Source organism: Elephas maximus, chromosome 3 (genome assembly GCF_024166365.1).
Source record: "Elephas maximus indicus isolate mEleMax1 chromosome 3, mEleMax1 primary haplotype, whole genome shotgun sequence".
Classification (NCBI taxonomy): domain Eukaryota; kingdom Metazoa; phylum Chordata; class Mammalia; order Proboscidea; family Elephantidae; genus Elephas; species Elephas maximus.
The window spans coordinates 67226503-67250662 of NC_064821.1; the positions used below are offsets into that span (position 1 = coordinate 67226503).

A 24160-nucleotide genomic window follows, 5' to 3' on the forward strand; every position below is an offset into this window, starting at 1 on the left:
AGCCGGTTTTGTTGAGTTAGCTTCTTTTTTTCTTTTTTGGCCCCACTTCCTATGAGAGAAACTGCTTGAGTGAGGAAGGAGAAAGGAGTCCTGGGGGTTGTTCTCAGAGGTTTCCTTCACCATCCTCATTAGCAACCTGAGGTGGAGCTAAGGATTGAAGGAGGACAGAAGGTTCCTGGTTGCCGGAGGAGGGGAAAATCAGGGGGATCCCCCACTTTCTTCACACGCAGGACACAGGGTGCCGCTGCTGGCCACAGAAACCCCAAGAAAGCTTTTCTTTCCATTCAGAGAACACCTATTGTGTGCCAGGCCCTGTGCTGAGCTGTTGTTGCTTGACAGCAGGGAAAGTGCGGCTCTGGCTTCTGTGAAGAGGCCGCGGGGCAGCCCCCAGCTACCAGAGCCTCGGTACCCATAGGGAATTCAGTGAATGCGAATCGAACTGGGGTAGAACACCGACTCTTGAGACAGCAGTCCAAGCGGTCTAACTGGGAGTGGGGGAAGGGGACTGGAGGAGCGTGAAGTGCGAGAGAGAACTCTCCAGGTGTCACCAAGGCGGGAAGGTGCTAACGCATGGGGGGAGGGGAAGCACCGAGTCGTCGGGCCACGCCGTCCCCGCCCCGCTCGCCCGGAGTCAACATGTCCGCCGCGGAAGAGGCGGGGCGGCTCTGAGGCCGGGCAGGAGCGGGGCGGGGCGGTCGTCGATGAGGCCGGTGCGCAGGCGCGGGCCGCTCGGGGGGCCCCGGATGGAGGCGCTGAGGGTCGGGACCCGCCTGGGAGGTCGAGACGGGCCGGCGCTGAGCACCTGGCGCCAGCTTCGGAGCCCAGGCGGACTTGGGGGGAGGGAAGTTGTCAAACGGAGGCCAGGGGGAGGGAGGCGAAGGCCGCCTTGGAACCCCACCCCACCGCCATAGGGGCCTCTCGGTGCCGCCTCTTCCTGTTCAGCCTCCCGCCCTCCCCCGCCTTCCGGCCCTACAGCCTGGCGTGGTTTCGCCGGACCCATCAGGAGTAAGCCCTGGGCTGTGGCCACTGGGGGTTGAGGGCAAACGCCCAGCCCCGGTAGGGTCTGTGTCAGAAAGCTGCAGGTTAGAAAGAGCTTCGGGCCCGGCACGGCTGGCCGAAGACGGCCCCTGACTCGACACGGCCTGCGAGGCCTCCAGCTCTGAGGATGCTGGGTCAGAGCGACTTGCCCATCCTACCGACGATCTAGTCTTCCCTAGAGGGACCAGGGCCCCTATCTAGAGGCTTTCCTAAGTTCTCAGATACCCGGCAAAGGCATGCTCTATCACTGGACAAAGTACTGAGTTAGGAGTTGGGAGGCCTGTGTTGTACTCTTGGCTCTGAAAAAACACGTATTCTTTGACGGAGTGAGGTCAGGTGGGAAGGCCGCGACGTTTCAGAGGCAAAAAAAAAAACATGACCCCAAACATTCTTGAATAGCCTTGGGTGTGTCACTTGACCCCAGTAAGTTTCCACGACCGTAAAGTGAGAATGGTCATTATACTGACCTCACAGGGTCCAATGAGATCTCTGATGTAAAAATTGTGAAAACTGAAGATTTTTATTACCGACCTCTCGGCATGTTTTCCTCACAGGAGAATAAAAGTGAAACTAGTTGATTTGTTAGTGTCCTGCAGTTGAAAAAGTCTGTGCTTTGGCAAAGGGGTTGTTGGGAAGTGAGGCTGGCAATTAGTTGAGAGGGAGAACTGACCGGTTTCATTTTGTTTTTACTAGTGTACTTGTAAGCTAAGTGTAGGCTACACGTCTCCTGTGGTCGCTGAGGCTAGAGCTTGACTCTGGAGAGGGAAAATGAAGAAGGGAAGCCTGGTGAAGTGGTAGAGGTGGGTTGAGTGCTTTTCTGTTCCCAACTTCTCTTCTGCATGTGGGTGGGAAGTCAAGGAAGGGAAGAAGACCGTATTCACTGTAGGATAGAGGAGCAGCTGTGTGAGGTTGGCTGTATCTGTTTCTATGTTTTCTCTCGATTCAGCGAGTCAGATGTTGGAATGTTGGGTAGATTCACAAACTAAGGCCGCTCCCTGAGGTTTTCAGAAGCTTGCCTTTGAACTGAATTTCATGAGGAACCGGTGTGGAATTGATGGCCCCTCCCTTCCTCCAGGCCTCCTGGTGATGGAGTAAGCAGCAGGCGCCCCCTTGTGCTGAGGAACGAGTACTGTTGCTATTGGCCAACCTTGCTGCTTTTATGAGGAAGCTTTATTTTTCTGTGGCTTTTGTGACTTTGTTGTCTTGCTCTTAACATGAGATATGGTGGGAGGAATACTTAGGACAGTGATTTTATATCCAGAGCCAGTAACCTGGTGATGCTGTATCCTACTCCAACGCTTTCAGTCATTCAGAACACAGGCTTAAAGTGCCTGTTTGTATTCTAGGCCCTGAGAATACATTTGTAAGCAAGATAGACAAAGCCTCTGTCCTCATAGAGCTTCCAGTGTATTGGGGTTGACAAACAAATAAGCAATATCAATAAATAGGATAATACAGAGTGCAAGGGGAGCATATAATGGAAGTATATCACATAGTCTAGCGAGCCTCAGAGAATTCCAGAAATGTGACACCTAAAGGTTTGGAAGGTATTAACCAGATAAAAGAAAGAAGAAGAATCTTCCAGTCCTTCTTACTAGTTTCTCAGTTTAAAAATTTTTTTCCTTTGGAGGTAGTTTTTCTGCACCGCAAATTGACAAGCTGATGCTCTTGCCCTCCTTTCTGATTTCCCAGCCTGGTGTTTGAGAGTTCTGTAGGAGCCATTGCTGCTTTATTTAGCCCAAGGAATTGCAAAAAAAAAAAAAAAAGCCTTAAAGTGTATTCCTTGTTCAGGATGGCTTTGCAGTTGTTTATACATTGTTGTCATTCCAATAAAAAGATGGGAAATAACAGTTTTCTCCATCTCTGGTAGTCAACTCTGTCTTTGCTTTAAGTTTGTTTTAGCAATGTGAACTGGCTGAAGTCCTGCTGAGTGGTGGTTTTCTTTTCCTTCTCCACTTAATTTAACAGACCAGCTGAACACACATCAGAGAGTTAAGCTGGAGTGTTTAGTCATTATGGTCTTCCAGCACAGCTCTATGCCCCACTTTTGGGACTCTGGTTTGGGACCTAGTTTATTATTCTGGGCAAGAGGAAAAGGGTACACACCAAATAATAACAACCACATCATAGGTTTGAATAGTAGTTTTTTATGCTTTAGTTCATTTCACCATCATGACAACTTTGTGAAAAAGGCAAAACAAATAATCTGACTCCCATTTTGTATATAAAGAACTGAGGCTAGAGGGACTAAATGAGAACTTGTAAGCGACAGAGCCAGGACTTGAACCCAGGTCTTTAGTTCCTGCACAGGAGTACTCAACAGGGTTTTGAAGACTTTTTGCAAGCTTCACTTTTTAGCTTCATGCCTTTCTTCCTGGAACTCTTCCTATAAGAATACAGTGCTTCAGAGGGACACCAAGTGGTCTTGTGTGCCTTTAAGATGCTTTTCCTTTATCCGGGCGGCTAGGTGGTTAAGTTTGCCATAGTAATGCTGAAGGGAGAGGTCCCTGTGAACAGAACTTTCAAGAATTTGCTTTTGGCTCATGTGTGACATTTCCTCTTGCGTTTCGGAATTTAGAAGCCTGAAGGAGGTCAGTCCTGGTGCAAAACTCCTGAATTCCTGGTGGTGAGAGAATGTGGCCCCTGGACCCATCCCGGAAAGAGGTACTGCGGTTTGCAGTCGGCTGTCGAGTCCTGACTCTGGTGCTTCAGGTCAGTCTCTGATCCTTTCTCCTGAACATGCTGCTGCTACATGATTGGGCTAGGCACCAAAAGTGCCCCCCATTGCCTTTCCATCTACAAGGTGAATACATACTTGTGCCTCTCCATGTGGTTGGAACCACAGAGACTTAAGAGTTTACAACTGAAAAGTAGGCAGCAACCTTTTAACCCCTTATTTTACACATGAAGCAGCAGAGGCCCAGAAAGGTTAAATGACTTTTCCAAAATCACATAACAAGTTAGAGAATGGCCATAATTAGACCCCAGGTTTCCTAACTCCTGAGCTAGTAGTAATCTTCCCCTCAGACTAAGATGTTTTGTCACCAGAGATACAACACATGTGACAGCTCCAAACATTTCCTGGGGTTCCCTTGCCAGGAGGCTAAGCTCCCTGTCAGTCAATTGACTGGGAGAGAGGTGGCACTGCCCAAGTCCTGGAACATCTGTGTGTATTCATTTAATCAGTAATGTCACCTGCTCTTCCCACGGTTGTCTCCCTTGCTAACTCACGCACACACAACCCTCAGGATGCCTTTGCTTTTTTGTAACTTCCTTTCCCCTCCAAGGCTGCCCTTCATGCATATTTTAATCAAGTTTCATGCACTGTATATTTACGCAGATAATGCGTGCCTTCTACTTTTGTTTGCCATCTATACCCGCTCCTGTCAAGTATTTTCATAAGTATGCTATGCGAATTTTTTTTACAACAACGTATGGAAGAGGATTGGCATGGCAGCACTTGTGAGGGTGCCTCGTGGAGGGAGGGCATGGCTGGCAAACAGATGCAGAAGGCACATGTTATATGCATAAAAATACAGTATATATGAATCATATTCAGTGCCTAGCGCAGTACCTGGCACCTAGTGGGTCCTCAGTATATGTTCATAAGTGAATGAATGTTGTTGAATGTATGTCAAGACCCTAGGGATATTATTTTTGCATAATTATGTGTGCCTCTTATCACTGTCTGAAGACTCATAACTCATTCCTTTATAGAAACCATCTTTCCTCTCTCATTATCCACTCTGATGAGGCAGAGCCTGCTATGCTGGATCCCAGGTTTAGTTAGAAGTGTCTTCCACCTGAAGTCTAGGGCCAATATCAGTGACTATCACTCCTGTCCTATTTGTTTTCACTATTTGAAGTGACCCGATAAAGAAACTGACAAAAGGAGAAACAGTCTTAAAAATGGGTATATGCTCCTCTTGTGAGACTAGGGAAACTGACTCAAGGATGGCTCTGAACCAGGATCAGTTGGGCTATTGGCAGAACCATAGCAGTGCTATGAACCAGGACAGCTGGGCTCTAATTCAGATGCTGATTTTGGAATGAGCATGTTTCCCCTAGACAGTACACCCAACCACCAAAATTTATTAAACATCTACTGTGTTCTGAGAGGAGCCCTGGTGGTGCAGTGGTTAAGAGCTCAGCTGCTAACCAAAAGGTCAGCAGTTCGAATCCACCAGCCGCTCCTTGGAAACCCTGTGGGGCAGTTCTGCTCTGTCCTGTAGGATCGCTATGAGTCAGAATTGACTCAATGGCAACGAGCTTGACTTGGTGTTCTAAGAAGAGCCCTGGTGGCACAGTGGTTAAGAGCTCAGGGTATTAACCAAAAGATAAACGCCCCCAAAAGACCAAACCCGTTGCCATTGAGTAGACTCCAACCAAAAGGTAGGCAGTTCGAATTTACCAGCTGCTCCTTGGAAACCCTGTGGGACAGTTCTACTCTGTCCTATAGGGTCGCCATGAGTCTGAATCCACTCAGTGGCAACGGGTTTGGCTTTTGGGTTTTTTACATCTTTATTATGGGTCTTTCAATTCCTTGTCTGGCTCTCTCCTAATGATCTTGCCCTCCCCACACTCATAGTCATACCCTAGACTCCCACCCTGTGCCAGATAATCTCAATTTTAAGCATTCCATTCTCTTTCTATCATCTCCTATCTTTCCACCTCACTCCCTCTTGCACCCCAATTCTAACAATTCCCTCACCACCTCAGGACCTATAATCCATTAATCCTACCACCATTCCATTGTCTCTCTTCCGCCTCGTGGCTTCAGCCCTCCTAAGCCAGTTTAGATCTCATGTTCATCATGATAATCATTCGCATGCAGACATACTCAACTCTCTTGGTCCCCTCTCCCTATGCCTTATTCGCAGGCAAAAGTTCAACCTTGGCCAAATCCAATTCTCTGCCTACTCCATGCCTGCACAGAGAAAAACACAACTGTACCAACTAGTCTCTTTTTACTTGAGCTTATTAGCCCAGGAGAGTCTTTAGTGCTACCTGGAAATCTTAGTGCACTTCCCTAATTACCTCAAATTTTTCTGCACATTAGAATCACCTGGAGATCTTTTAAAACTGCCAATGCTCACTAGCACCTCTTACCAGTTAAATCATCAGCTCTGGAAAAGGGACCCATGTATCAGTATTTTTTTTTAAACTGCCTGAGTGATTCCACTGTGCAGCATATTTTGAGAACCAAAGTCACAGGTGATTTATTTTACACGTTCTCGGCTTGCCTCAAGTCTTGAACACCTTTTCCCCAACCCTCCTCAACTGGTAACTTCTTTTTCTGAGTAAACATTCAGAAAAATAAAAGCAACCAGAAGAGAGCTTCTGTGGTAGACATGTTTAAAACAGCTCTCCCCCGTCTCCCCCCAAAAAAAGTAGCTGCTGAGGCTGTTTATGGTACAACCAAACACCTCATGGGATTTGGTGTCTTGGTTTGGAGGTTTAGGGTCATGATTTCATGGGATATTCCAGTTAATTGGCCTAATAACGTGTTTAGTGCTTCTGTTCTACCTCCTAGTTCATTGCATAGTGCCTAGGGTCTTAAAAGCTTGCAAGCAGATGGCACAACAATTGGTCTCCATCACCTGGTGCAACAGACGAAGAAGGATAGTCAGGAATAGGAGAAGGAAATGGAATGTGTGGCTAATTGCCTCCATGAACAAGTGCCTCCTTTGTCATGAGACTAGAAGAACTGGACAGTGCCCGGCTACCATTACTGTACATTTTGATCAAAGATTCTATAGAAGGATCCTGATCAAAATGGGAAAAATTTGGAACAGAATTACAAATTGCCATGGACTCCAAACTTTCCAGAGCCATGGAGGCTGGATGAACCCCTGAAACTACTGCCCTGAGATAATCTTTAAACTTTAAGTCAAAAATATCCCTTGAAGTCTTCTTAAAACCAAACTAGTAAAAAAAAATGTCTGCCTCGAACATTATGCTTTTTTAAGAGCTATAGGATCAAGTCGACAACAGCAACTCAAAAGAATAGATAGGAACCTTACAGGGCATTGAGTTTATGTTAATGGAAGAAGGACAACTAGGAAAAGGTGAGTGAGAATGGTTGCACAACTTGAAGAATATAATCAATGTCACTGAATTGTACAAGCAGAAACTGTTTAATTGGTGTATGTTTTGCTGTGTATATTCTCAACAACAAAATAAATAAATTTTTTTAAAAATTTAATATAAAGAGAGACCTTCTACATGCTCTGGAAACATCTACCAGCCTACTGACATTTGCTCCTCAGTGCCTTTACTACTGAAGGTTGGATGAACTGTCTGGGGTGGATTATCCAGTAGGCAAGGTAAGCACGGTACTTACCTTGCTTACCAGATCGTCTGTAGTGAACAATTTCACACGGGTTTCACGACAAATGATCTGAAATTGTTCACTACGGATTAGTAAATAAGCAGAAGTAAGCCTGTGTTTACCTTACTGGATCATCCACCCTTGCCAGGGATTGTAAATTTGAAAAGAGGCTTTGATTCTGTAGGATGGTGCTGTGGGGTTGGGAGAGACAGATGCCAGCCATGCTTAGAAGTAGAATCTCTGATGGGGTGAAAAAATATGAATTTGTTCACTACAAATGATCTGGTAAACAAGGTAAGCACCTTGCCTATTGGATAATCTGACCTTGGAACTGTCTTCCTCCTGTCTAAGGCAAGTTCCTCTACCAGTGTATCAGATTCTTTCACCTGCTCCAGCAATTATCTTTTCTCTCTCCTGCACCCTCAGTGGCTTTGTTTCCACTGGACTATTGCCATTGGCATGCAAACATCCCACCTTAAAAAGAACAAACTTTCTCTTGACTCCACATCCTCATACACCTACTACCTCATATTTCTGCTCCCCTTTATAGCAAAATTCTTCAAAATAGTTGTCTGTATACACTGGCTGCAATTTCTCTTCTCCCATTTTTTATTGAACCCAATGCCGTCAGTTATCGATGACCTCCACGTTAATGAATCCAGTGGTCATTTTTCAGTCCCCGTCTTGACCTATCAGCAACATTTAGCAGAGTTGACCACTCCCTTTCTTCATTTGATTCTGAGATACCTGCTCTGCTGGTTTCCCTAACTCACTGATTGTTCCTTCTTTATCTTCATTGCTGGATCCTCCCCCTCTTTCCAACCTCTAAATGTTGATGTGTCCAGGACCCAGTCCTCAAACCCCTTCTTTTCTCTCTCTATACTTCCTCCCTAGGTGGTCTTATCCAGTCTTACAGCTTTAAATACCATCTATATGCTTACAGGGTCACTGTGAGTCAGAATCAACTCAACGGCAACGGGTTTAGTTTCGGTTTGGTTATACACTTACGACCCCCAAATTTATAACCCCAGGCTTGATCTCTCTTCTGACTTGTAGACTCATGTATCTCTCTACCTCGTCTATGTCTTGCACTTGGATGTCCAACTCACACTTAACTAGTCTAAAACTGAACTCCTGATTTCTCCCAGTAAGCGTGTTCTTCCTCTTTTTATTCGATGGTGATTCTTTTCTTCCAGTTGTCCAAGTAATATCCTGGTTCTCCCTCGCCCTACAGGCCCTGTTCAACGCCATCATCCCAGATCATCATGCGGAAGCCTTCTGCCCTCCTCGCCTGGCCCCCTCGGGCTCTGTGGACCAACTTGTGGAAGTTCTTCTGGGTGGCCTGTCTCACTGGGATGCTGAGCACTTCCTGTTCATTGCTGAGCATGGCTACCTGTATGAGCACAACTTTGCCTTCTTCCCTGGTTTTCCCCTGGTCCTGCTGGTGGGGGCTGAACTGCTGCTGAGACCCCTGCGGGGGTTACTGAGCCTGCGGAGTAGCTTGCTAATTTCAGTAGCATTGCTCAACTCCGTGTTCTTCGTGTTGGCAGCAGTGGCACTTCACGACCTGGGCTGTCTGGTTTTGCACAGTCCCCGCCAGGCCTTCTACACAGCGCTGCTCTTCTGCCTCAGCCCTGCCAATGTCTTTCTGACAGCTGGTTACTCAGAAGCTCTGTTTGCCCTCCTGACATTCAGCGCCATGGGGCAGCTGGAGAGGAGCCGAAGCTGGACTAGTGGACTCCTCTTTGCCCTTGCCACTGGTGTACGCTCCAACGGGCTGGTCAACATTGGGTTCCTTGTGCATGCCCAGTGTCGAGGCTTTTTCTCTTCTCTTAAGGTGGAGAGTGCCCTGAGGCAGCTCGTTAAGCTGGCAGCCTCTGTGTTCCTGTCAGTGTTCATACTTGGCCTTCCTTTTGTCCTATTTCAGTATTACGCCTACACCCAGTTCTGTCTACCAGGCTCAGCCCAGCCCATCCCTGAGCCCTTGCTGCAGTTAGCTGTGAATAAGGGCTACCGTACTGCCGATGGAAATGAGCCACCTTGGTGCTCCTGGAACTTTCCCCTAATATACAGTTTTATCCAGGATGTCTACTGGAATGTTGGCTTTTTGAGATACTATGAACTCAGGCAAGTGCCCAATTTTCTACTGGCTGCGCCAGTGGCTATACTGGTTGCCTGGGCGACTTGGACATACGTGACCACCCACCCTTGGCTCTGCCTTACACTTGGGCTGCAAAGGAACAAGAAGACCCTAGAGAAGCCTGATCATGGATTCCTCAGTCCTCAGGTGTTTGTGTACCTGGTCCATGCTGTAGTGCTGCTGCTGTTTGGAGGTCTGTGCATGCATGTTCAGGTAAGGTGGATTCCTAACTAGGATAAGAATGTGAATATGGGCAAAACTCCTTGGCCAGTTACCAGGGATGATAGCTAACTTCTCCCGTTTAAATGACCCATACCTTGTTTATTCATTCAACAACTATTTAGGAACTTTACATCAGACCCTGGGCAAGACCACTGGGGATAGAATTGCTGCCCTAGTGGGTCTCATGGTGTAAATGTTGAGGTACACATTTAACAGATAAAATGTTGCTGTTTTGAGATAAAGTACTGTGGAAGCTGAGAGGAAGAAGTGCTGACTGACTGGAGGAGTTGAGAAAGACATTACATTTAAGCTGGGTCCTGAGGAGTAAGAAGGAATTTTCCACAGAAGAGGCAGAGGAAGAACATTCTGGGCAAATGGAAGGGTATATGCAAAAACACAAGGGTTGTAAATGGTCCTTATTCAACTGAGGTACAGGAATAAACAGGATATCCCTGGGACCTTCCCCTAATATATAGCTATATCCAGAAGGTCTACTTGAATGTCGGCTTCTTGAGGTACTCAGAGGCAGGTGCCTAGTTTTCAGAGGAGATGTCTTGTATCTGGAGTGGTAGAGATAGGAAGAGTGTGATCACACATCTGATTTTTTGTTTGTGGCTCTGTCCTCAGTTTCAGTATAACCCCCAAGAAAGTCTTTTTTGCCCCTACGCCAACCCCTCCTGAGCACTTTCTGCCTTTTGGAGGTACACATTGACTGTAAAGTTCTTTGAGCTGTGTGGATAAGACACAGGGGAAATAGAAAATAGCACTATGTGTTTATAGCTGGATTAGCTAGTAGAGTGAGTGCCAGCACAGCATACAGCTTCCAGGAGGTTAGATGAGGGAGGCCGTTTGGAGACCTGGCTCTGAACTGTCCTTGGAGCGAGAATGGTGAACCACTTTCTGCTCTGACATCCCCATGGGATGGAAGAACCACCCCAGGTTCCCAACTCCCACATCACAGCCCAGAGTTTAGAGTCCAGGCCCTGAGCTAAAATTGAACCCCATACATAGAGTTTTTAGTGTTGACTATCTCATTATAGTGGTAATTACTCTGTAGCTGTGTTTATTTGTAACATTGAGGTTGCCTGGCTGGTGTCACATACACCTTTATAATGCAGATCCTAAGCTCTGCTAAATTTCTTTTCCGGTATAATAAATTTCTAGTGCATGTCATGGGGCCAGAGATCTCCAGGAACAGGGAACCACCTCAGCTGGTCCAATTTGGGTCAGTGACATTCCAGTAAATGTGTGGCTCTTTCCCTCTCCTGTGATTTCCAGGTTCTCACCAGGTTTTTGTGCTCGTCCTCTCCTATTGTGTACTGGTTTTCAGCTCACCTGCTTCAGAATCAAGAGCCATTGCTGAGGTCCCTAGAGACTGTACCTTGGAAGCCTCTTGCCGGGGACTCCCCACCAGCACAAAAGGTCCCCAGAAATCCTATCAAGGGACTTTTGTACAACTGGAAAACCTGTTCCCCAGTTACACGATACATTCTAGGCTACTTCCTGACTTACTGGCTCCTGGGACTACTCCTGCATTGCAACTTCCTGCCTTGGACATGACCTGGAGTCTCAAGGGACAGACTTGAACCAACTTCACCGAGGTCTGTGAAAGCACAAATACACATTGGGACTGCCTGCGCTGCCCTGGGGTTATCACTCTGTCCATTAAAGCCTCTCTTTCTCTCTTACTCTCTGTTAGAAGGTTGGTTAGGTAGAGGAGAAGTGTGAGCCACTAGAGAGCCCCTCTGGTTTTGGCCAGGGCAAATTTTAGAGTAGTAACTGTTTTCGCTGTAAGCAAAGATGTCTTACTCCAGGTCTAAAGTATGCCTGGATCTATCCTCCAGTCAACCAAGCATAGCAGAGATCCTCTTAACCCTGTCGCTGACTCATACATAAATTTAAATTACTTAAATGTAAATTTCATCCAAGGCTGTTACAGGTAAGATGGTGGAGGCCTGTTCAGTGTGGTGGCAGTACTACAGTGAGGCTGTCTTTCCAAAATAGAACACTTTTCTGATGATTTTTTAATGATTTGTGAATTCATTTATATGAAAAACTTACATGCAAATTAAACAGCGCTTAGCTATAAAAATGCTATGAATTACCTTTTTAAAAAGAATGCAAATTACTTGGAAAAAATGTTTTTCCAGGAAAAATAAAAATCAAGGTAAGGAGAACGCAGCATGAAGAGGCAGGAGACCTAGACTGTAGTCCTCCCGGTAGAACCCTGTTTACCAGCTGTATGACTTCAGGTGATTTTTCAGGGCCTTAGTTACCTCCTCTGGATCTGGGAGAAATGATATTGTTCCTGCTGGGGAAGTGAGCCCTTTTTGCAGAATCATCCCAACCTAAGCAATTATGGAGAGGCTTGAACATGTGATCTTAGAATAAAATATCTCCAGTTCCCCTGCTTTCAGCAATTAGAAGATGCGGTTGCGAAAAGTAACATAAGTAATCTTTTCTTCGAGTGAGGAAAAGCAGTGACACCTCGTAAGCAAGGCTCATTGTCCTGCATGAGTTAACTTGTGCTGGGAAACTGAATGGGCAAAGCTGTGGTTGATTTTCCTGTGGTTTTCCAGTACCTGCGCTTGCTTGCAGGGTAGACATAGGTCAGAGGACCCAGCGCAGCGGCATGAGTTGGTAAATTTTAGGTAAGTTGGAGGTTGAATGAAATGTTACCTGCCCTGCTTCCTGGCCTCCATTTGGTTATGAGGCCATCACTATAATGCTAATAGGATCATTGGCTCCAGCTGAGCTATTTTTGATCATTCCTTGAACCAGGTAAGTTAGGCTCTGTGTTATCACCACTCTTTAGTCCCCACTTGAGTCAAAAATTACATCAAGCAGAAACTCTTCAAAATAGATGGCTAGTCATAAGCAGCTTCTAGAGAGCCCTGAGAATTGGAATTTTGACACGCTCCCTCTGACCATGACAGACTGACTAAACTTGCCAGCTGAAGGGAAGCTCCTTGGCTGAGCCCCAGCACCCTCTGTTGGAGTTTCTGGTCAGCCTGGCCAATAAGCATTTCCCATCCGTCGCCCCAGCACTAGCACAGCTGAGAGAATTTGATCCTGAGTCAAAAGCTTCTGAAAATGTACACACAGATCGGGGCAGCCCTCTGCCTTCTGCCAAGACATCTAAGTGCCCTTCTTGGCAAAACATGATTACCCTTGCCCTAGTGTCCCTCCAGTTGGAGAAACTGTTCCTTCTCTCTTCACCAACAGCTGCAGATTCAGGGACTTCCACCCCGTGGGCAGGAAGAGTTGGGGCCTTTTTCAGCTCTTTACTGCTAAGGTAGGAGCACTAGATTCTTTGCTCTCATGGATTCTCTTCTTTGCTTCCTTTTGGGGGATAACTGATTGTTCCCCTACTGGAAGAGGTGACTCAAGGCACAGGGGGTGAGGTGTGATTTCACTGCTTTGGCAGTCTTAGCTTAACCTTCACACTAGATCTCATCAGCTCCAGCAACAAGTGATTTCAAGGACCAGAAGCCTTATAAGTGGGAATCTCATCTTCTCAACTAATACCAGGGAACTGAATCACTCTGCTATTCTGCAAAGACCATTATAGCTACAGCTGATAATTGAGGCGATAACACCACAGCTAGGTGGAAGCACCTGGTGTGACCTGAAGAAGGACATAGTTTTCTCGCTGACTTTGGAGGGATCTAGTTGAAAAAAAAATTTTTTTTTTTTAGTTGCTGTTCTCTGAGGATCTAAGGAATGGGCTGATTTTATGGCCAGCAGCTGTCCTTTTACCATCCTATTACAGTCTCTAATAGGCTGAGAGAGGAACATGAAGGGCCCAAGGCAGGAAGCTTCCTGTTTACCCTGCGGTCTAACAATGCCGCAGCTGGGTTGGGCGTCTACAATTTCAGAGAAAAGTCATTTCCTTATGAGACCCTGCTAACACAGAAACCAGACGCTTAGTGTACCTAGAATTAGACTTCTTTTTTTGTTCTTTAATGAAGGTGGGAGGAGAAGGAGTGTTTGACATGGTTTTACCAGTCCCCCTGGGGAAAAAAATCACTTCTTTTCCTGAACAGATCCTCTTACCTTTGTCTAAAAGTATAATGTGTGTGCATAGGCTCAAGGGATTTGAAATTGATTGATTCATTCAGCAATTGTTTATTAATGCCTATTTTAGGGTAATAAAAGTGACTAAGCTATGACTTCTGTCCTCACGTATCTGTGTAATAGATTAGCTGGCATATATACAAGAATATTAAAGTAGAAGGTGATGAATGCTGGAAGGCGAGGGAATACTTAAAGTTTTACTTGTGCACTTAGAAAAAGTTGTGAATTATATAAAACAGAATTTACAAAGAGTCTGTAAATTCATATAAGGTGGAGCTCCCTTCCAGCTTGGGTTACCTAAGAAGTCTTCATGGAGAAGTGGCTTCTGAGCTGAACTTTGAAGGACAAGTAGAATTTGAAAGTTAAGGGCAGAGAATGAGCATGGGAGTAAGGAAAAGGAACAGGGCAGGGAGAGCTTAGTTTGAGGGGGGCTGGATTATTATCGTTATTGAGATCTAGGCTTTGAAGTCAGCCCCAAGCCCAGCTCTTTCATGTTCTAGCTGTGTAAACTTGAGCCAAACACTGACTCCCTAAGCCTCAGTTTACTCATCTGTAGGATGTGGATAATAGTACTATCTACTTCAAAGATGTGGATATTGTTATCTACCTCAAGGGCTATTTGAGAATTAAATGAGTTACCACATAAAAGGTATTTAGAACAGTGCTAATAAAGGAACAGTTGCATTTTGGACATGTTGAGTTTACAATGCAATCAGCACATTCATATGCCAGGTGTTTGGAAATGTGGAACTGGCGATAAGGAGAGGAGTCAGGAAGCCATGCATACAGATGCCATAATTACAGCAGCCATGACACTGGATGGGATTGTCAAGTCAAAAGCAAGAGTGTAGAGAGAAAAGAGGAAGGGGCAGTGAGATCTTGAGCAAGTGACTCAACCTCTCTAAACTTGTTTTCTCATCTAAAAAATGGGGGTGATGTCACCTACTACATAGGGTAGCTATGAGAGTTCAATGAGACAGTGTATGTAAAGCACTTAGCACAGTGCCTGGGTCATAGTAAGAACTTCATGAATGGTAGCTATTTTTAAATTATTATCATTAAACAACCGGAAACAAATAGTGTCATTAGGGGAAGAGAGACTTTCAAGAAGAAAGAAATAGTTTCCAGGGCCATATGCTGCTAAGGTTAAGGAAACTACGAGAAAAGCTATTGAATTTAGGGATTAGAGATATTCAGGGTAGGCTAACTGCTGTAAGAAAGAACTCTGAAAACTGAGTGGCTGATGCTTTCACCACTGCTATTTGATATTATACTGGAAGTCCTAATATACTGGAGCAACTAAGCAATAAAAAGAAATAAAAGATATCCAAATCAGGAAGGAAGAAATAATATCTCTTTTTGCGGATGACATTATCCTATATATTAAAAAAAAAAACCAAAGAATTCACAAGAATGCTACTAGAACTAATAAATTCAGCAAAGTGGCAGGGCACAAGGTCAACACACAAAAATCCCTCAGGTTACCAAACATCCACAATAAGCATTATAAAAAGTTAATCATGGAAACAATTCCATTTACAGTAGCATCTAGAAGAGTGGAATACCTAGGAATAAATTTAACCAGTGAAATGAAAGACTTGTACACTGAAAACTATAAAACATTACTAAAAGAAATTAAAGAAGACCTAGATAAATGGAAGGACATGCTGTGTTCATAGACTGGAAGACTTAAATATTGTTAAGATGTTAGTATTACCCAAAGCAATCTATAAATTCAGTGTGATTCCCATTAAAATTCCAACAGCCTTCTTTGCAGAAATGGAAAAGCTAGTTCTTAAGTTTGTATGAAACAATGGGGCCCAAATAGCCAAAGCAATCTTGAAAAAGAAGGAATTAATCAAAACAATCTAGCACTGGTATAATGATAGATAGACCAATGAAATAGAGTTGAGAATCCACAAATAAACTTACACATCTATGTTCAATTGATTTTCAACAATGGGGGAAAATTCAATGTCCATTCAATGGGGGAAGAATAGGCTCTTTAATAAATGGTGCTGGGACAACTGGATTTCCACATGAAGAATGAAGCTGGACCCATACCTCAGACCGTATATGGAAATTAAAATGGATCGAAGACCTAAATGTAAGGACTGAAACCATAAAACTCTTAGAAGAAAACATAGGGGCAATACTTCAGGAGCTAGTTTTTTTTTTTTTTCAGTTGTGCTTTAAGTGAAAGTTTACAAACCAAGTCAGTCTCTCATTACAAAAACTTATGTACACCTTGCTATATACTCCTAGTTGCTCTCCCTCTAATGAGACAGCACACTCCTTCCTTCCACTCTCTATTTTCGTGTCCATTTGGCCAGCTTCAGACCCCCTCTGCCTTCTGATCTCTTCTCCAGACAGGAGCTGCCCACATAGTCTCATGTGTGCGCTTGATCCAAGAAGCTCATTCTTCATCAGTATCATTTTCTATCCCATAGTCCAGTCCAATCCAATCCAATCCCTGTCCAAAGAGTTGGTTTTATGGTTTTATGGATGGTTCCTGTCTTAGGCTAACAGAAGGTCAGGAGACCATGATCTCTGGGGTCCTTCTAGTCTCAGTCAGACTATTAAGTCTGGTCTTTTTTACAAGAATTTGAGGTCTGCATCCCACTGCTCTCCTGCTCCCTCAGGGGTTCTCTCTTGTGTACCCTGTCAGGGCAGTCATCGGTTATAGCGGGGCACCATCTAGTTCTTCTGGTCTCAGGCTGATGTAGTCTCTGGTTTATGTGGCCCTTTCTGTCTCTTGGGCTCATGATTACCTTGTGCCTTTGGTGTTCTTCATTCTCCTTTGATCCAGGTGGGTTGAGACCAATTGATGCATTTTAGATGGCCACTTGCGAGCGTTTAAGACCCCAGACGGCACTCTCCTAAGTGGGATGAAGAATGTTTTCTTAATAGATTTTATTATGCCAGTTGACTTAGATGTCCCCTGAAACCATGGTCCCCAAACCCCAGCCCCTGCTACACTGGCCTTTGAAGCATTCCGTTTATTCAGGAAACATCTTTGCTTTTGGTTTAGTCCAGTTGTGCTGACCTCTCCTGCATTGTGCGTTGTCTTTCCCTTCACCTAAAATAGTTCTTATCTACTATCTAATTAGTGAAAACCCCTCTTCCTCCTTCCCTGCTCCCGTAACCATCAAAGAATATTTTCTGTTTAAACTATTTTTTGAGTTCTTATAGTAGTGGTCTTTTTGCAGCTGACTAATGTCACTCAGCATAGCGCCTTCCAGATTCCTCCATGTTATGAAATGTTTCATGGATTCATCATTGTCCTTTATTGATGCGTAGTATTCCATTGTGTGAATATACCATAATTTATTTATCCATTCATCCATTGATAGGCATCTTGGTTGCCTCCATCTTTTTGCTATTGTAAACAATGCTGCAGTGAACATGGGTGTGCCTATATCTGTTTGTGTAAAGGCTCTTGTTTCTCTAGGATATATTCCAAGGAGTGGAATTGCTGGATTGTATGATATTTCTATTTCTAGCTTTTTAAGGAAGTGCCAAATCAATTTCCAAAGTGGTTGTACCATTTTACATTCCCACCAGCAGTGTATGTGTTCCAATCTCTCCACAGCCTCTCTAACATTTATTATTTTGTGGTTTTTGGGTTAATTCCAGCCTTGTTGGAGTGAGATGGAATCTCACTGTAGTTTTGATTTGGATTTCTCTAATGGCTAATGAATGTGAGCATTTCCTCACGTATCTGTTAGCTACCTGAATGTCGTCTTTAGTGAAGCGCCTGTTCATATCCTTTGCCCATATTTTAATTGGGTTATCTTTTTGTAGTTGAGTTTTTGCAGTATCATGTAGATTTTAGAGATCAGACGCTGATCAGAAATGTCATAGCTAAAAACTTTTCCTAGTCTGTAGGTAATCTTTTTACTCTTGGTGAAGTCTTTGGATGAGCACAGGTGTTTGATTATTAGGAGCTCTCAGTTATCTAGTTTGTCTTCTGCATTGTTAGTAATGTTTTGTATACTGTTTGTGCCACGTATTAGGGCTCCTAGTGTTGTTCCTATTTTTTCTTCCATGATCTTTATCGTTTTAGATTTTATATTTAGGTCTTTGATCCATTTTGCATGGTGTGAGGTATGGGTCTTGTTTCATGTTTTTGCAGATGGATATCCAGTTATGCCAGGACCATTTGTTAAAAAGTCTGTCTTTTCCCCATTCATCTGACTTTGGGCCTTTGTCAAATATCAGCTGCTCGTATGTGGATGGATTTATGTCTGGAGTCTCAATTCTATTCCATTGGTCTATGTATTTGTTGTTGTACCAGTACCAGGCCGTTTTGACTACTGTGGCAATATAATAGGTTCTAAAATGAGGTAGAGTGAGGCCTCCCACTTTCTCCTTTTTCAGTAATGCTTTACTTACCCGAGACCTTTTTCCCTTCCATATGAAGTTGGTGATTTGTTTCTCCATCTCATTAAAAAATGTTGTTGGCATTTAGATGGGAATTGCATTGTATCTATAGATGGCTTTTGGTAGAATAGACATTTTTACAATGTTAAGTTTTCCTATCCATGAGCAAGGTATGTTTTTCCACTTATGAAGGTCTCTTTTGGTTTCTTGCAGTAGTGTCTTGTAGTTTTCTTTTTATAGGTCTTTTACGTCTCTGGTAAGATTTATTCCTAAGTATTTTATCTTCTGGGGGCTACTGTAAATGATATTGATTTGGTGATTTCCTCTTTAATGTTCTTTTTGTTGGTGTAGAGGAATCCGACTGATTTTTGTATGTTTATTTTGTATCCTGATGCTCCGCTGAACTCATCTATTAGTTTCAGTAGTTTTCTTGAGGATTTTTTAAGGTTTTCTATGTATAAGATCATGTCATCTAGGAGCTAGTTTTTGACAGTGGATTCTTAGATATGACACCAAAAGCACTAACAACAAAAGACAAAATAGATAAACTGGACTTCATCAAAAACTTTGTGCATCAAAGGACCTTATCAACAAAGTGAAGAGACAGCCTACAGATTAGGAGATTTGGGGGAACTATATATCAGATAGAGGAGGCCTGGTAGCGTAGTGGTTAAAGTGCTTGGCTACTATCCAAAAGGTGGGCAGTTCTAACTGCCGCACCTCAAGGCAAAGATGTGGCACTTGGCTTCCGTAAAGATTTACAGCCTTGGAAACCCTGTGAGGCAGTTCTACTCTGCCCCTTAGGGTCTCTATGAGTCAGAATCTATTCAATGGCAGTGGGTTTGGTTTGCTTTTGTATATACCAGATAAGGTTTAATATCCAGAATATATAAAGAAATTCTACAACTTAGCAATAAAAAGACAAAGAAGAAAAAAAAATTAAAAAATGGACAAAGGACTTGAATAGACATTTCACCAAAGAAGATATATAAACAACCAACAAGCACATAAAAAGATGCATAAGGTCATAGTCATTAGGGCAATGCAAATCAAAACCACAAAGAGGTACCACTTCACCCCCACTGGGATGCCTATGATTAAAAAAAATAATAAAACAACTGTTATTGGGAAGGGTGTGGAGAATGGATCCCTCTCATGTGTTGCTGATGGGAATGTAAAATGGTATAGCCACTGTGGAAAAATTTGATGGTTCCTCCAAAAATTAAATGTAGATGAGGGAGCAGGAGAGCAGTGGGATGCAGACCTCAAATTCTCATAAAAATAGACCAGACTTAATGGTCTGACTGAGACTAGAAGGACCCTGGAGGTCATGGTCCCCAGACCTTCTGTTGGCCCAAGACAGGAACCATTCCCAAATCCAACTCTTCAGATAGGGATTGGACTGGACTGTGGGACAGAAAGTGATACTGGTGAGGAGTGAGCTTCTTGGATCAAGTAGACACATGAGACTATGTGGGCAGCTCCTGTCTGGATGGGAGATGAGAGAGCAGAGGGGGACAGAAGCTGGCTGTATGGACACAAAAATAGAGAGTGGAAAGAAGGAGTGTGCTGTTTCATTAGAGGGAGAGCAACTAGGAGTATATAGCAAGGTGTATATAAATTTTTGTATGACAGACTGACTTGAGTTGTAAACTTAAAGCACAATAAATTAAAAAAAAAAAAATGTAGAATTACCACATGACCCAGCAATTCCACCCCTAAGCATATAACCCAAAACCCACTGCCATCAAGTCGATTCTGACTCATGGCGACCCTACAGGGCAGAGTAGAACAGCCCCATAGAGTTTCCAAGGAGAGCCTGATGGTTTCAAACTGCTGACCTTTTGGTTAGCAGCCGTAGCACTTAACCACTACGCCACCAGAGTTTCACCTAAGCATATATCCAGAAGAACTGAAAGCAGGAACGCAAACGGATACTTGTACACCAACGTTCATTGTAGCACTGTTAACAACAGCCACAAGTGGAAACAACCTAAATGTCCATTAAGAGATGAATGTATAAATAAAATGTGATCTATACAATGGAATATTACTCAGCCATGAAGAGAAATGAAGTCCTGACACATGCTACAACATGGATGAACCTTAAAAACATTATGCTGGGCGAAATAAGTCAGTTACAAAAGGACAAATACTGTACGATCTCACTTATATGAAATATCTAAGAATATGCAAATGTATAGAGACCAAAGCTTATTAGTGGTTACGAGGGGTGGAATGGAAGTGGAAAGAAGGAGTCATTGCTTAGGGGGCACCAACTTTCTGTTAGGACAGGTGATGGAAAAATTTGGAAATGGATAGCGGTGATGGTTGCACAACATGATGACGATAATGTCACTGACTTGTACAAGAATGTTGAAATGGCAAATTTTTTTTTTTTTTTTTTTTACCACAATAAAACAGTGACTGAATAAATAAAAGTGTGTTTTTTGCTTACTTTATACTCAAGTGCAGGTTTGGGAAGGGAGACCTATCCTACCCAGTCATTTGGGAACCAGGTTTCTTTCATCTTGTGATTCTGCCCACTTCTAGGTCCTTAAAACCCTCTGTTTTTTAAGAGTGGTTTTTAGGGACCAGGCCTGGAAGAATTGCATATCACTTAAAACCATTGGCTACTGCTCTGTCGCACAAGAGGGCCTGGGATGTGGGGTTGCCAGATAAAATACAGAATGCCCAATTAAATTTGAATTCTGTAAACAATGAATAATGCTTCAGTGTAATTGTATCCCAAATATTGCAAAGAACATACTTATACTAAGAAATTTTCTATTGTTTTTATCTGAAATTCAAATTTAACTGAGTATCCAGTATTTTTATTTGGTAAATCTAGCAACCCATGCCCTGCATTTCTCAAGCTGGAAGAACTGAAGAAAAAATTCAAGCCTCCAGTTGAAATATTGAAGGATTCTCTGGGGAGAATATTAAACAGCTCAGGAAGCATCAAAAAAAGATGGAAGGAATACACAGAGTCACTCTATCAAAAAGAATCAGTTGATGTTCAGCCATTTAAGGAGGTACCATATGAGCAGAAACCAGTGGTACTGAAGGAAGAAGTCCAAGCTGCACTGAAGGCATTGGTGAAAAACAAGGCTCCAGGAATTGATGGAATACCAACTGAGATGTTTCAACAAAGGGATGCAGCACTGGAAGTACTCAATTCTCTATGCTAAGAAATTTGGAAGACAGCTACCTGGCCAATCAACTGGAAGAGATCCATATTTATGCCCATTCCCAAGAAAGGTGATCCTACCGAATGCAGAAATTATAGAACAATATCATTAATGCCTATTCCCAAGAAAGATGATCCAACAGAATGTGGAAATTATAGATCAATATCATTAATACCACATGCAAAATTTTGCTGAAGATCCTTCAAAAGCGGCTGCAGCATTAAATCTATAAGGAACTGCCAGAAATTCAGGCTGGTTTCAGAAGAGGACATGGTACCAGGGATATCATTGCTGATGTCAGATAGATCCTGGCTGAAAGCAGAGAATACCAGAAGGATGTTTACCTGTGTTTTATTGACTATGAAAGGCTTTCGACTGTGTGGATCATAACAAATTATGGATAACATTGTGAAGAATGGGAATTCCAGAACACTTAACTGTGCTCATGAGGAACCTTTACATAGATCAAGAGGCAGTTGTTCGGACAGAACAAGAGGATACTGCTTGGATTAAAGTCAAGAAAGGTGTGCATCAGGGTTGTATCCTTTCACCATACCTATTCAATCTGTATGCTGAGCAGATAATCAGAGAAGCTGGACTATATGAGGAACAGGGCGTCAGGATTGGAGGAAGACTCATTAACAACCTGCGTTATGCAGATGACACAAACTTGATGGCTGAAAATGAAGAGGATTTGAAGCATTTACTAGTGAAGATTAAAGACCGCAGCCTTCAGTATGGGTTGCACCTCAACATGAAGAAAACAGAAATCCTCACAACTGGACAAATAAGCCACATCATGATAAACAGGGAAAATATTGAAGTTGTGAAGGATTTCATTTTACTTGGATCCACAATCAACACCCATGGAAGCAGCAGTCAAGAAATCAAAAGATACGTTGCATTGGGCAAATCTGCTGCAAAAGACCTGTTTAAACTGTTGAAAAGCATAGATGTTACCTTGAAGACTAAGGTGCGCCTGACCGAAGCCATGGTGTTTTCAGTTACCTCCTATGCATGTGAAAGCTGAACGATGAATAAGGAAGACAGAAGAATTGATGCCTTTGAACTGTGGTGTTGGAGAAGAATATACCATGAACTGGCAGAAGAACACTGTCTTAGAAGAAGTACAGCCAGAATGCTCCTTAGAAGCAAGGATGGCGAGACTATGTCTCACCTACTTTGGACATGTTATCAGGAGGGATCAGTCCCTGGAGAAGGTCATCATGCTTGGTAAAGTAGAGGGTCATCAAAAAAGAGGAAGACCCTCAATGAGATGGATTGACACAGTGGCTGCAACAATGGGCTTAAACATAACGATTGGGATGATGGCACATGACCAGGCAGTGTTTCTTTCTGTTGTACATAGGGTCTCTATGAGTCGGAACTGACTCGATGGCATCTAACAACAAGAACAACAAGCAACTCTACTGGAAAGTGGAGTCTGGCTGTGAGTTCAGAAAGAAGAGAACACAGATATTTGTGTGTCACGGTATAGTTCCGTTTGACAGAGTCTGCCTTTCTGAGCCAAATAATACCTGTTTCTGCTCTTCTTACATAGAGGACATAACCTTTCCCATGGGTGAGGACCCCAAATCTCATCTAGTCACTACATCCAGCTCAAAGTCTCTCAGTCAGCTGCAGATACGGTTCCTTATGGTGACCCATGAACTAAAAATACTAATTATCTGCACCCCACAAACACACCCAATATACAATAGTAGAGCAAGGATAGAATAACCTCAATACAAACTCTTTTTTAGAAAAGGAAAGAATGGAAGGTGCACAACAATTAGTCCAAACCAATTTTGAAATACCACTGGTCAGGCATGTCAAAGACCTCTTCCCTGGGTATAAGAGCAGGGACTTTATTAGACCCTGATTTTGTTCTCTAGGATGGGCTTCTTTGCCCATTGTTCTCTGTGCTGGGTGTGCCCTCTGAGTCGTACTGCCTTGTAGATTACCTTTCCTGGCCACGTCCAAGATGGTCTTTGGGGAGTATGTCCTTGGAGAAGGCTCAGTTTTCAGAGTCGATTTCCTGCAGGCACAAGCACGGGGGCCTAAAAGTTGCCTTAAGTCTCCTGCAGTCGAAGGCTTTTTTTGTTTGGGCTCATAGTTTCCTTGAAAATACGGTTACCTCAAATTCTGCTCTTTTTGCTTCTAGTCAGAGCCATGTGACAATAACAACACTCAAGTTCTTTCCTAAACAGGATTCTCAAACTGATGTATTTGTTTGCTTTGTCACCCCCTTGACTCACTCTCAGTGGTGGCTACCTTGAAGTCATCTGAAGGTGGGAATGCCACGTTCTTAATCTTATATTTGCCTCAAATGATTACAACTTTTGACTCATGTTGTTCAAGACCTTTTTCCATCTTAACTTGTACTATTTGTTTTTCAGAAGAAGCCAGATTTCCAGCCCTGCAAGGTCTCTATTTCACTTTTATCTTTGCTTGGAAACCAGCTAATTCTCACCTAAGCTCATCTCTTTCTTGTAATACTTTATAAAGGCACCTGTACCAGTTATTAAGTTGTTGTCTCTCTCTTCCAAACCCTCCTTTATATTCCCTGCTATAAGATCCTGGTTGTGTAACCAAAAGCAAAGAAGTTTCCTGAATAAACCGAATGCTTCGAAGGCCAGAGTAGCAGGGGCGGGGGTTTGGGGACCATGGTTTCAGGGGACATCTAGGTCAATTGGCATAATAAAATCTATTAAGAAAACATTCTGCATCCCACTTCGGTGAGTGGTGTCTGGGGTCTTAAACACTAGCGAGTGGCCA

The 24160-nt window shown here is 43.5% G+C and overlaps 1 protein-coding gene across 8 annotated transcripts; it reads left to right on the forward strand.

Moving 5' to 3' along the window:
• The first annotated feature begins 692 nt into the window (after positions 1–692).
• Positions 693–15146, forward strand: PIGV (phosphatidylinositol glycan anchor biosynthesis class V). Of its 8 annotated transcripts, none has more exons than XM_049878387.1 (5): positions 693–710; positions 1732–1838; positions 3617–3750; positions 8604–9722; positions 11010–15146. In XM_049878387.1, the coding sequence occupies exons 3-5, from the start codon at positions 3673–3675 to the stop codon at positions 11289–11291; spliced, it is 1479 nt and encodes a 492-aa protein (XP_049734344.1). In that variant the 5' UTR covers positions 693–710; positions 1732–1838; positions 3617–3672; the 3' UTR covers positions 11292–15146. The 8 variants fall into 8 exon arrangements, with proteins under 8 accessions (XP_049734344.1, XP_049734340.1, XP_049734348.1 ...); XM_049878383.1 differs by lacking the exon at positions 693–710 and adding an exon at positions 737–1005; XM_049878391.1 differs by lacking the exon at positions 693–710 and adding an exon at positions 737–1005 and having other exon boundaries at positions 11062–11181.
• Positions 15147–24160: the final 9014 nt, after the last annotated feature.